The sequence below is a fragment of the Oenanthe melanoleuca genome, chromosome 10 (assembly GCF_029582105.1).
Source record: "Oenanthe melanoleuca isolate GR-GAL-2019-014 chromosome 10, OMel1.0, whole genome shotgun sequence".
Lineage (NCBI taxonomy): Eukaryota > Metazoa > Chordata > Aves > Passeriformes > Muscicapidae > Oenanthe > Oenanthe melanoleuca.
This window is the reverse complement of record NC_079344.1, coordinates 10,402,626-10,414,511: the sequence shown is the minus strand read 5'-3', so window position 1 is coordinate 10,414,511 and position 11,886 is coordinate 10,402,626. Positions and strand designations below refer to the sequence as shown.

General features: G+C 49.4%; 2 protein-coding genes across 2 annotated transcripts; one reads left to right on the top strand and one right to left on the bottom strand.

Moving 5' to 3' along the window:
* Positions 1-5,822: 5,822 nt before the first annotated feature.
* Positions 5,823-8,348, bottom strand: MRPL46 (mitochondrial ribosomal protein L46). The gene is made up of 4 exons (XM_056499573.1): positions 8,075-8,348; positions 7,554-7,746; positions 6,862-7,035; positions 5,823-6,269 (listed from the first exon to the last, which is right to left on the bottom strand). The coding sequence occupies exons 1-4, from the start codon at positions 8,318-8,320 to the stop codon at positions 6,019-6,021; spliced, it is 864 nt and encodes a 287-aa protein (XP_056355548.1). The 5' UTR covers positions 8,321-8,348; the 3' UTR covers positions 5,823-6,018.
* On the top strand, positions 8,319-11,726 carry MRPS11 (mitochondrial ribosomal protein S11). The gene is made up of 5 exons (XM_056500053.1): positions 8,319-8,353; positions 8,493-8,603; positions 8,840-8,929; positions 9,643-9,772; positions 11,619-11,726. The coding sequence occupies exons 1-5, from the start codon at positions 8,319-8,321 to the stop codon at positions 11,724-11,726; spliced, it is 474 nt and encodes a 157-aa protein (XP_056356028.1).
* Positions 11,727-11,886: the final 160 nt, after the last annotated feature.

Here is an 11,886-nt window from a genome sequence, read left to right as displayed (position 1 = left end):
CTCAACACTGCCCTCTCCAAAGCAACTGCTGCACAACTAGGCTTGTAGGAAATTCATCCTTAGGGATTTCTTGACTTCTCCTTGTTTGCATCAAACACACAATCATTTTTGCCTCTATCCCTATTCCATATGGATGCACCTCTATCCCTCCCTAACCCCTGCACAGCGCCCTGGGCAGACCTCAGCACCTGCCCTCCATCCACCCTCTACCCTCAGATGCTGCCTGCCTGCTCCCTGCCTCTTTTCCCTGAGCTAGAGGCTCCTCAGACTCTCCTGCTACTTGTCAAGCCTCAGTGGAGCAAAAACAACCATCTGCCAATCACTGGCATCCTTCAACACGTGAGGTACAAGCTAGAACACAGCAGTTAAAAGTTGTTGATCCTTATTCCACGCTCCAGGTTCCCACGCTGGAGCATGCGAGAGCTAGACCAGGAGGTTATTTTAAGGGGAAAGGGAAATCAAATTCCACTGAAAGGATTTCCCAGTCACTGCCTGCCATCTAGTGCCCAGCACTGAGCTGTTTAACAGGCAGCAAGCAGCATCCACCTCCATCCTCGGGAGAATTTAGCTCTCAGATTAGAGCCAGTGACATTTGAGCATCAAGCTCCCAGCACTGATAATTCCCTGCCATGCTCCTCATTCTGGGCCAGAGCCAGGGAATGGGTTTGGAGAAATCCTGGTGGACCTATCAGGGAAAACAGCACGGGAGTGAGGAGAGGAGATGCTGTGTGCCTGCCTGGGTTGTGACACGATGCCCAGCTACAAGAAGATAACTAAATACAACACAGCTTGACTTGCTGCAAGCTGCTGCCTTCAAGGTCGTGTCATCGTCGTCAGCAGCTCTGATCAAAGCAGTGCACACAGGCACTGTGTGAAGAGTGCCACAGACAGGCTAAAAATAGGGAGACAAATGGAAGCATGAGGGAAAGGGGTGAAGGATGAGGTTTATCAGCTGTGCAGGAGACTGAAAACTTAAAAGAAAATCAGGAAACAAACAAAAGTAATCAAGAAACACTGACTTTGTAACTTGGAATATTCTGGCACTTGGACACACCTCTGAAGTTTCCCACCCAGTTCAATCCATGGGAAAACACTGCAGCAGGAGCACAGTCCCTACCAACCCCTTGTAGCTGGTGATTTCAACTTTGTCTTCAGGCAGTCTCAGGAGCTGATGCTCTCCCTTCCTCCCTTCAGCATGGATGTACCTGGTATCACCTTAGGGGGTGTCTGGCAGCTTCCTGCTCCTCTGAAAGGGCTCAGATAACTACCTACCCCCAAGGACAGAAGAGAACAGGCAGCACAGGTACAGCTCACCATAATCCTATTTGCAGGCAGAGAAAATTAAGGGATAGGAAATGCAGAAAGACCCGGGACATCTTGCACACTGCCTGCTGCCCCTGCTAGCCCAGGAGCCTCCAGCATTCCTGTGGAAAGCACTGTCTGCTGCTAAACATCCCCTAAGGAGGGACAAGACTGCATGTTCAGCTCTGAATGCTGGTGGAGCAGAGGTTGAAAAGTGGTCCCCTGAAATGGGGGACTCACTGCCCCTCCACACAGGGCACTGGTGGGATCAGACACCCTGAACACCCAATTTCCCTCCTCTCCAAACCCCTTGTGGCTTGGCTGCCCAGTCCCCATCAAATCCCCCTTTCCTCAAGCTTGTCCAACATTTGCAGCCTGTGCCACTTGGTAGTAGCACAGCTTGAGAAGCAATTGCTGTTCTGCAGAGGGGTGCTTTGGGTCTAACACAAATGGGCTGCACAAGGAATTTGGAAAGGGCAGGCAGGGCAAGGCAGCAGCTCCCAAACACACAGAACCAGATTTACTGATTAGCACAGGGCTCCGATTTCCTCCAATGCTTCCAGAAAAGCAATAGGCGACATTAACAAAAGGATTACTCAGAATTCAAAAGCAAATGGGATTTGTGACCCATTATATTAACTGGGGACTAGGGAAAGCTCTACAGAGAGAGAACACTGCCAGCAGGTCACCAAACCAATTATTAAGAGCTCACAGATCACGAAACTAGATATATATACACATCAAGATAAATTTCTATTTGCCTGCAGAAGCAGGACGCTGGCTGAGCCACCCTCCAAACCCACTGTGTTTTTCCTATGTGCCCATTAAACCTGGATTATATCTAGTTTTTTTTTTCCCAATAATTCACTCACCCCACAGGTTTAATGCTGAGGAATAACATTTGGGAGGGTAAAACCTGAAAGGAGAAATGTAATGGGTATAATTACTTTGATAGATGAGAGAGAGCAGAAAGCAGGCAGGCAGCAGCAGTGCTGGCCCATGCCTCATGTCATGATATCCCCAATCTCCCTCTGCCCAGATGCCTGAGAGGAAGAGCAGCCCCTCAGAAGATGATCTGCCTTTGACATCGGCTCTCACCCTAAACTCCAAAAGTATTCAGCTTAAACTTCAAACTGCTAACTGAAAAATCTTTTCCTCAAATTTTGCATCAGTTAATTATGAAACTGGATGCTCAGCAGCCAGGTAAAGAGCCAGGTGCTGCTCCTGGAGTGGGCTGTGATGGTGAGTCCTAGAGCCTAAAGCCTTGCATTCTCCCCAGAAAAGGCTTCAGTGCTGTGCCTCGGTTTTGAAGCTTCATTTTAATAGTGCTGAAAGATCCTTCATAATTCAATTGAGAAATGCCCCTCAGTCTTCATACCATTGCCTATCCTGACAAAGGATTTTATACCCCACAAGATCTGTTCAGGAAAAGTAGCCTTGACAGCAAAGCTGTAGCTGGAACTACCTGAAGGGGGTTCCTGCTGTCAGCATTTCACAGCACCTCCAAAACTCCTGGCTTTCCTTTTTGAGGGGTTGAGGTCAAAGATTGGGTAGTATCAACAAAGCTTCTGGGGACATTTGACCCTGAGTACAAATTTCCCAGCAGCAGCCCTTCTTTTATATCCATTCTTACCTTTGCAGAGACTCACTCAAGCTTTGCCTCCTGACTGCCCCACCCTGTGTCTTTCCAATATGCTGGTTATACTAACCCACAGGGGTTTCACAACAAAAGGGAGGAAAAAGGTGTTCTCAAAAACAAAAGGATGGGATCTGGTCCACTTGTGTCACTGCTGACCTCAAGCAGATTTCCCAAAACTTTCTGCTGCATCTCTGAGCTGCCATGAGCAGAGCAGCCCATGCTGCATCCCCTCCAGGCAGCAGGAAAGGGCAGCAGCTGCAGAACAATTCCAAAGAGACAGATCCCTTCCAACACAAGAGTGGGAGCTTGAAAAGGCAAAGGAACTAATGCTGCTGGAGATGCATCATCCTCCAGGACAGGGAGTGAGCCCAAAGGCTGCACCAGCTGGGACAGCACAATTCCCATCCTCCCTGAGCCAGCTCACCCCTTGTCCCAGCAATCAGGGATGTCTCAGGGTGCTACCTGCACCCCAGGAGCTCTCCCTACTCATGGGTATATTTGGGAGAATAGCATCTTTCTTCCTATGGGTTTTCAGAGAGCAGGAAGAGGTGTAGCCTGTTGCTCCAAAGGCCTCTCCTGGCTCTGCAAAAGTAAAATGCTCCCCCTGCTCTTTGTGCTGGACTGCAGGAAGCACACCTGGCTGCAGCAGCTCTCACACTGCCACAACTCCACAGGTTTCTTCTGTTCTCTCAGAACTCAGGCTTTGTGCTGCCCTTTCAGCAGTTACCAGCAAAATATATTCCACTAACCTGCTCTTCTGCAGCTTAGCATGGGGATAGGTTCACACTGAGTGGAAAGAGCCTGCAGCCACCAAGTTCCCAAAGGAAAAGAACAGCCTCAGTGACCTACTGCAGGAGTTTGGGACTAGAGGAAATGAGAAGATTCAAGCCATCCTCTAGGATCCTCCTGCCTTCCCTCTCCCCCAGGTGGGGGAAGAAAAGACACCACACAGGAGAACTGAGCAAAAGTCCCTGAGTTTCAGGGTCTGTGATTTTTTTGCAGCAACTGGCTGAGTGGTTTTAAATAAAATCAACTACAGAAAAAATAAAAATATTTTTTAAATAAATAAATAAAAGGTGCTGTTCCCACACAGGCTGCAAGCAGGAATTTTTGTTTCAGGTGATGAGACAACAACACTTTCAGCTTTCAGAATAGACCAAGCTTCTCACATGCATGCTATCTGTAAGAAGGTCTGAGGACAAGGAAAAAATATTAAAAAATGAAGGATGCTGCTGATTCTGACCTTTCCACTGCTGAAAGAGCTAGACATCTCTCAGCACAGACAACACCCAAAGACTTGCAGCTTGAGTAATCCAGAAATAGGAACTGTCTGGGTCTGAAGATCTGCAAGGTTTCAGTACAGCCTTTTCTTTCATTTGTGCTTTCAGGAGCAAACACAGATTAAACAGCATTTTCTATGCTTTGAAGGTTTTGTCCCAGCAATACAAAACATGCCCTGGTGTGGGAAACAGGGCACACTCTTTAGCTAAGGTCATGCCTTAAGTCTGTGGCCACAAGGGCTCTGCTGCATCTTCTGGAGCCAGTGACAGCCTGAAACAAGAGGGGCAGAGAAAACCTGTAGTGACTGCACCCATGTCCCCCACAAGAGGGGCACAGCCTGAGGGGAAGGACTCACCTCCCCCTGCTGCAGGAGCTTGCAGTCCTGGAAAAGGCAAAATAGCAGTGCTGACCTCAGAGAGCAACCAAAAATCTGCAGGCACATGTTCTGCTCCACATTTATTTCCTCTTTGCCACTGCTCTCTGCTGCAGACTCAGCCTCCTTGCCAGGCCATTGAGGATGCTTCCAGAAACCAAGTTTTGTTGGTAATTTATGGCAAACCTGCAGCTCCCAAACTGTCCAGCATTAGAAAATAGAAGGTTGCTGTGCTACCCTCCACCCCAATGGCTTGCAGAGTGATTAAGGATAACTTTAATTTGAGGCCTGGAGCTCAACAGCTCCCAAAGGATTGATAAAATACATACAGCAATCTCTAGTTCCACCTCTGGAGGCTGAACTCTCTCTGGATGATTAACGACAGTTATTTCCTCCTCTCTCCCTGCTGCTGGAGGAAGCTCACTCCCTGCGAGGTCCAGCAGCACTCCTGACTACTGAACAGCAACATTTACAATCAGAAAAAGCCCCCAACAACAGAACCAGCCTCAGAGGGCCAAGACAGCACCACATAAGCCCAGGATAGATCTTCTAATAAAGAAATTGGGGTAATAGGGTCAGGCTGCCTGAGGCAGACCCAGCTGTGCTGGTGAGCAGTGCTGGCCTGATGCAGTGGGAATGAGAGCCAAGAACTCCCCAGACACCTCTGGGGCTGCTCCCATGAGGCAGCAATGCTAAAAGCACCTTCCCCTCCCAGGAAAAATGAGCCTCCCAGCTCAGAGAGCAGCTGCTGTTGCTGTTATCCTCCTTCAGTGTCTGCTGCTGTAACGTGAGGCTCACAGGGAGGCAGTGTGAGTGGGAAGGCAGCTGCCTATTCCTCATGGATCCGTGTCCTCCATGGCCACTGTGCATCACTCCAGGCCAGAGGCAGCTAACACTGAAAGTTAATAAGCTGTGAATATCCCTGCTCACATCTCCCCATAAACCCACCTTTTCCTGGCTGGTATTCAGGAGGGTCTGCTCCCACCTGGACACACAGATAACCCTCCAGTGCTGCTCTTATCAGAGAGCAGGTAGCAGTGATAAGCCTTAGCTGTAGCAAGGAGAAACTCTTTGAGTCTGAGCCTGTGACAGAGAGGAAAGCAAACCTTCTGGGTACCACAGCCCCAGGGAACCACACTCCTGGGAGAGGAAAGAATCACAACACACATTTCCAGAAGAGGTGGAGGAGGAGAATTCAACAAGAGCAAAGAACTCCCTCAGGAAAGCTTCACTTCCAAGTATAGATTTTAATATTTATTCAGTACAGGACCAGTGAAGAGAACTGGAAAATAAGGGAAAAGCAAATTATTCTCCAGAGCTCAAGTGAACATCTCATACACACAAACCATGCAAAGCAGCAGCCACGCTCCTCCCTGGAGCCACGTCCCACATCTTCCCCATCTGCTGGAGCACAGGCCACTGCTTACAAGTCCAGGAGGAATCGATTGACTTTTTTCAGGTACTCTGACTTCAGGTAATCTCCCAGCTCCTTCTTTGTGACCCACAGGTAATCTGCCTTCAGCTCTGCCTGGGACAAATCACTGCTTTGGAGGTAGGCTTTGAAGAAGAAGACTTTGGCTCCCACGTTATTCTCAGTTCTGATGGCCCTGGGGAATTTATACTTGTAAATCCCGTATGGTGCATTCCCCAGGACTTTGGCTTGAATGTGATCTCCTGCAAGAAGCCAGCAATGCAAGAGGAAGTCAGTAAGACATAAGAACACAGAGCAACAATAACTGCTCCCCTGTATAACAAAAACACAGCATAACCCATTCCTTGTATGTGGTTCAGACTGAGTGTTTCCTCTTTAGCAGAAATACTGACAACTGTGAAGAAACTGTGCATTTTCTCATGAAAAATCACCTCCTTTGGCGACCACAGAGTTCTTTCAGAGTGGCAGAGGGAGGAAGGGGAGGGTATCCAGCTTTGCCAATCTTGAGTGAAAAGCAAGGACACGTATTTGCCATCATCACCCACCTGCCACAAAAGCTACTACAGGGCAACAACAGGGAAAGAGGAGCCCAAAGCAATCCCCAGCATTCAAGGGTGGCTGGTGATACCCCAAAATCAGACCATGATTGCCAGACATGGCACTGCTACTGCTGGCAGCCAGAGATCCCAACTCACAGTGTGCCAGCCCTCTGCCATAACATGCCTTTTCCCAGCAGTTGGGGAAGATTTCACTATAGCAGATGGCAAATATCCCTCAGACAGGGCACTGCAAGAAAACTACTGGGACAAACAGAGGGAGGGTCAAGCTACACACCCAAAAACGTAGCCATGGCTCGCTCAGCTGTGCTCCGCAGTGTTTCTCCAGGCTGCCACTCCGCTTGAGGCAGGAGCCACAGCTCCTGGTTACCAATTTTCTGTTTCACCAGAAGCATCAGGTTGCTGTCCAACTTCCTGTTCAATGACTTTCGATCGTTGCTTTTATCAGCATCTGCCAAAAACCAACACATGCTGGAAACAAAGTCTCCTGACAGCATGCTCTGATCCCCTTGATTATCAACGCTCTGTGCCTCACACCCAGCAACAATACACGAAGATGGATACATAGAATAAGACAAAAGTCTAGTCAGGAATACTCTCAGTTGCTCTGGAAGTCATTGCAGGATTCAGCTGCTGTGTTCCTTCCCAGAAGGACTCTATAATAAGCACATTTACAAAAATCAACAACAGCATTAACAACAGAGCTTGGGAACCAAATGACCAATTGTTTCCCTTGTCTAGAAACCCCATCTATTTTCATCATTTCGCCCTGGTGAACACACACGCACTTTTTGCAGCACGGGAACACTGATTTCCCTGTCAGACAGTTAATTGCACATGGACTGCCACAGAGTCAAGACTCCCTTTAAAACAAACAAACAAAAAGACCCAAAAACGCCTTCCTTCTACTGAATTGCACTCTGGCAAGCAGTCTGGGTGTTCTCACCCAGCACGAACTCCAGGCTGCACCTGTTATCCGCGGGGCAGCTTTGAACTGCAGGAACTTCTGCTCCCATTTCTCCTCCAGGTCCTGAGCCATGATCACCGTCCGGCCACGTGCTTCATCCTCATCGTACAAGCTTTCCTTCTTCCTCCTGAGCTGCTCCTCCTCCTCCAGCTTGCGGATTTCATGATCTGAATACTGGCTCTTCTCCAGCTCTAGCTAGAAGAGCAACATATTCTTAAGCCACAAGCACTGTAGATATTAGAAAGCAGAATTAAATTATTTCCGTCTCAGCAAACCTAAGGCAATGGGAATTTCCTGAGGTTGAGCAGGGCTCCCCTGCTTGCAGCAGGAGCGTGTGACAAGGACGCCAACACCACGGGAGAAGGCTAAGGGAACACCAGCAGCAGCCACGAGATGTGGAGCAAACCGCACGCAGAGCAGTCAGGGAACAACACCACAGTGTGTGCAAGGCCGCCAGCCCCGCCACTCCTCTGCCCTCACGCCCGAGAGCGCCATTTCCCCACACACACACATCCCCCTCTACCTGCTCCATGAGCGCCGCCACCTCTTCCTCCTCCTTTTCCAGAGGCTGCGTGATTCGGGGAAGCCTCAGCAAGCACATGGCCCCGAAAAGCCTCCACGGGCGCTCCGCGGCGGCGCCGCACACCCAGCGGGCGCTGCCCCGCGCCAGGGGCGCCGCCATGGCCCCACAATGCCCCGCCGCGGCCGCCCCGCTCCCGGCGTGCCCCGCGCCGCTCGGGCGGGCTGGAGCCGCCAGCAGCGCCGCCATGGCGGTCACCGGGCAGCGAGTGCTGGGCTGGGGGTGAGCGGGACGGGCTGTGGGCAGCGGGGGGACAGCGGGGGGACAGCGGGGAGGGTTCCCCTCGCTGCGGGGTGGCCGCTGGGGGGTTGTCGCTATCGCTGTCCCGATCCCCGCGCTCACCGACCGCTGTGTCCCTCAGGGCCCGCGCCGCCGCCCTGTGCCGCGGGCTGCGCTCCGGCCCCCCGAGGCTGCAGGACACGGCGGGGGCGGCTGCCAAGGAGACGGAGAAGCAGAGCGCGACCGAGCAGAGGTGAGAGCTGGGGCCAGGCCGCGCCGGGAGGGCGCTGCCATCTGCCGCTTGCTGCGAGGTTTTATCGCCTTCGCTGGGTTTTCAGCCCAGGAAGGGCAGGGAGCCGCTTGACTCAATCAGAAACGCAGCTTGTGTTTGTCGGAGGCTTGATCCCTTCTTTCCTTATTTCCCGTTATGAAATGAAACTTTGTAATATTTAAAGAGCGAGGCCTGATAACTCTTGTTTTGCTCCTCAGCTCTTCAATCCTGCAGAGGAACTCCATGAGATGGGATGGCAAGGTTTATGAAGAGGTCCCGATAGCTCACATCAAAGCAACGTACAACAAGTAAGCAAATGAGCTGCTCCATTCCTGCTCTCGTGTGAAATAAAAGCTTAGAGCCCGGGGTTTGGCCTGTCATCATTTTGATCTAAAGGTTCAAAGAAAAACAGCCAGGGGAGTGGTGTTCATGGCTGGGAAGATGTCTCTTGATTTAAACCTCATTGCTGTTCAGGGAGCATAACTGTCCTTGGAGTATCTTAAAAGCAATGAGATTGGTTTTATACATTTTGATTACATTCTGATATGAATAATCAGATGCTGCTAGTTTTAACAGAATGTTACTTCCAACCCACTGCTCTAGCACTATTTCTGTACAGGTGTTGAGAAACTTATCATATTCTCCATGAGAGACAGTTATGTTTCATCAGTGATTCCTCCTGTGATATGTTACTGCCTAAGGCTCGCTCAAGTTCTACAAGTGTTTTATGTATTTTTTGTTTTAATAGAAGAGATAAAATGCAGAAGAGGTGGGTCTGAAAGGGCTGAGTGGGGTCTGAAGTGTACTTAGAAAAAGCACACCTTCTCCAGAAACATTCTGCCTGGGTCTGTAAGATGACCAGAAGGTCACTGCTGGGTGGGCTCTGCAGTGGGTTTAAGTGGGACCATTTGAAAGGGAGGCAGAAGTCCTGCAGTCAGCTGTGCCAGTAAGGTGAGCGAGAATCTGGAGAATAAATCTTTGTTCCAGCTTGCCTCTTCCCTTTGCCCCCGTCGTTCCACAGCACGCACATCCAGGTGGTGAGCTTTGACAACCAGCCGTTTTCCCGCACGTCCTGCGGCACAGAGGGCTTCCAGAACGCCAAGAAGGGCACGGCCATCGCAGCCCAGACCGCAGCCATGGCCGCAGCTGTGGTGAGTGCCGTGAATCCCCCTGCAGGGGAGCCCTGACTGCCTGCCCTGCACCTGGCCACCAGCCTGGCTCACAGGCAGCACTCCAGAGCTGTCCTGTGCTGCTGGAGCAGCGTCCCAGGTTTCATTTGCACACAAAGTGTGTTTGAAAGAGCTGTTAGAAATGCCCTGAGTGTGAGCTGAACTGTGCAGGTTGTGATTGGAAATATGTGATTGTAACTTGAGCCTGTCCTTTTCTGGCACCCATTTTCATAGCCTCCTGTTTTCCTAAGTGAACATTTCTCATTTGGGGAATGTGGCCCCTGAATCAGCAGCAGTTCCAGTTTTGCACCATAGGAGACTGAGAAATAACTGTAGTTATTGTCTGGATGTTTTATGTCTTCTCTCTGCCACACAACTGAGCTCCAGCCAGCAGTTCCAGTCAGAGAAAGTGATATTCTTACACCTGTAGTTTCTAGCTCCATATAGTACATTGTAACTCCTTCTAAAATAACCCATGTAGGTGTCCAGGTAGAGGAGATGAAGCTGGCTGTGTGGCAGTCCTCATTACAGCAAAATGAGGCAAGGTTAAACTGAAAATCCTTATCCTAAATTAGGTGGAACTCACTCCAGCCTTTCATGCCAGAGGAGTTTGGTGCCACTGCTGGCCAACAGCTACTGTGGTTGACTCAGAGGGATATAAGAATATCTTCACTATTAATCTGTACTTGTTGGAGCCTCATAATAGCTGCGTAGCTGTGCTTGGACAGATTTATTCTGTCAGTGTTGAAGTAGTTAGTACATTAATTGCACCAGAACACAATGACAAAGAGAGCCAGAAGAGCTCCCTCCACGTGGTGGCAGCAGGGCTGTGCTGTACAGCAGTTCTTCATTTCCAATTTGCAAGCCCCTAGAATTTTTGCACTGGAGGTGTGGACTCCTGCACAGCAAATCTAAAGCTTGCCTGCTCTTCCCATTTACCCTCCAGAAAGAATCCACTGCTTACTGGGGAGAAGTTGCCACATTAGAGAAGGGAAAAACAGCTTTCAGTTAGTCCTTGTTAGTCCCTTGCCACTTCAGTCATGTATCCATGGGTATGTCCTTTCCTGCCCTGGCTTTAGGTCACAGATAGTTTGATTTGAGAGCTTTCTCTGTGTGCAGAGCTGATTGTCTAGCACAGAAGTTCTCTTGAACTGCCATGACCATACCCAGCGTCCTCTTCTCTTAGTGTCTCTGCAGTAATCCCCATATATGTCTTCTGTATCCATTACTACCTAATCTTTATTTTTACTTTAATGCTGTTATGAAAATGAAAGACACCAGGGGAGCCAGAGTTTATGTCAGAGAGAACACTAACCAGTTGTTGTTTTCACAGAAAGCACGTGCGAAGGGTGTATTGCACGTGCGAGTCATGGTGAAAGGACTGGGACCAGGACGCAAAGTAGGTGTTGGAGTTTCTTTTCTATATTTTCTCAGCTATCATGGATGTTTTCTAAATTCAGGCTGATCTCAGTTAACTTGGTGTTTCTGTAGCTGATATAAAGGATTCCTCACCCAAGTGCCCAGTAGTGAGTTTTTAGAGTCATTAGAATTTTAGAGTAATACCATTTTAGAGGTAGAATAAAAGCTGTATTTGGGACTTCTTATGGCTAAAAAGTAGGAAAATTAATGGGAATGTTCAAGAAAGGACTAGAACAGATATGTTTAAACTGGGTTTTCTGATATGAGTTCCTTAATTTTAAGAATTACAAACTGAGGAGCATTGGAACGAGTTGATTTTCACATGGAGTACAAAACTGTTTTGCCCTGAGGTTTTTCCCTTCTCTGCTGCTCTGTGAATTGATAACTGTTATCTGCTCTATCATTGCAGGCTGCCATCAAGGGGCTGACAATGGGAGGTTTGGAGGTCATCTCCATCACAGACAACACCCCAGTCCCCCACAATGGCTGCCGCCCACGCAAAGCCAGGAGACTGTGAGGGCAGTGCAAGGGACACACAGCTTTCAACATCAGTTCACCAGGGACTGAGGTCAATGTTGCTTCTGGGACGGATTCTGGAAGGCCATCCTGCCTGGAAGTACATGTTGAGGGAAGCTTGGAGAGATCATGCTAAGCCTTAAAAATGCAGGAGGTAGAAG

Bases quoted from the DNA above. Each gene is read 5' to 3' on its own strand.
- MRPL46 (XM_056499573.1), bottom strand. From the start codon at position 8,320: ATGGCGGCGCTGCTGGCGGCTCCAGCCCGCCCGAGCGGCGCGGGGCAC. The intron at 7,036-7,553 runs GTGCAGCCTGGA...GGTTTTTGGCAG, and splicing joins AGCTGCCCCGCGGATAACAG to ATGCTGATAAAAGCAACGAT. The intron at 6,270-6,861 runs GTGTGTAGCTTG...GGCTTCTTGCAG, and splicing joins AGCCATGGCTACGTTTTTGG to GAGATCACATTCAAGCCAAA.
- MRPS11 (XM_056500053.1), top strand. From the start codon at position 8,319: ATGGCGGTCACCGGGCAGCGAGTGCTGGGCTGGGG. The intron at 8,604-8,839 runs GTGAGAGCTGGG...TTTGCTCCTCAG, and splicing joins CAGAGCGCGACCGAGCAGAG to CTCTTCAATCCTGCAGAGGA. The intron at 8,930-9,642 runs GTAAGCAAATGA...GTCGTTCCACAG, and splicing joins ATCAAAGCAACGTACAACAA to CACGCACATCCAGGTGGTGA.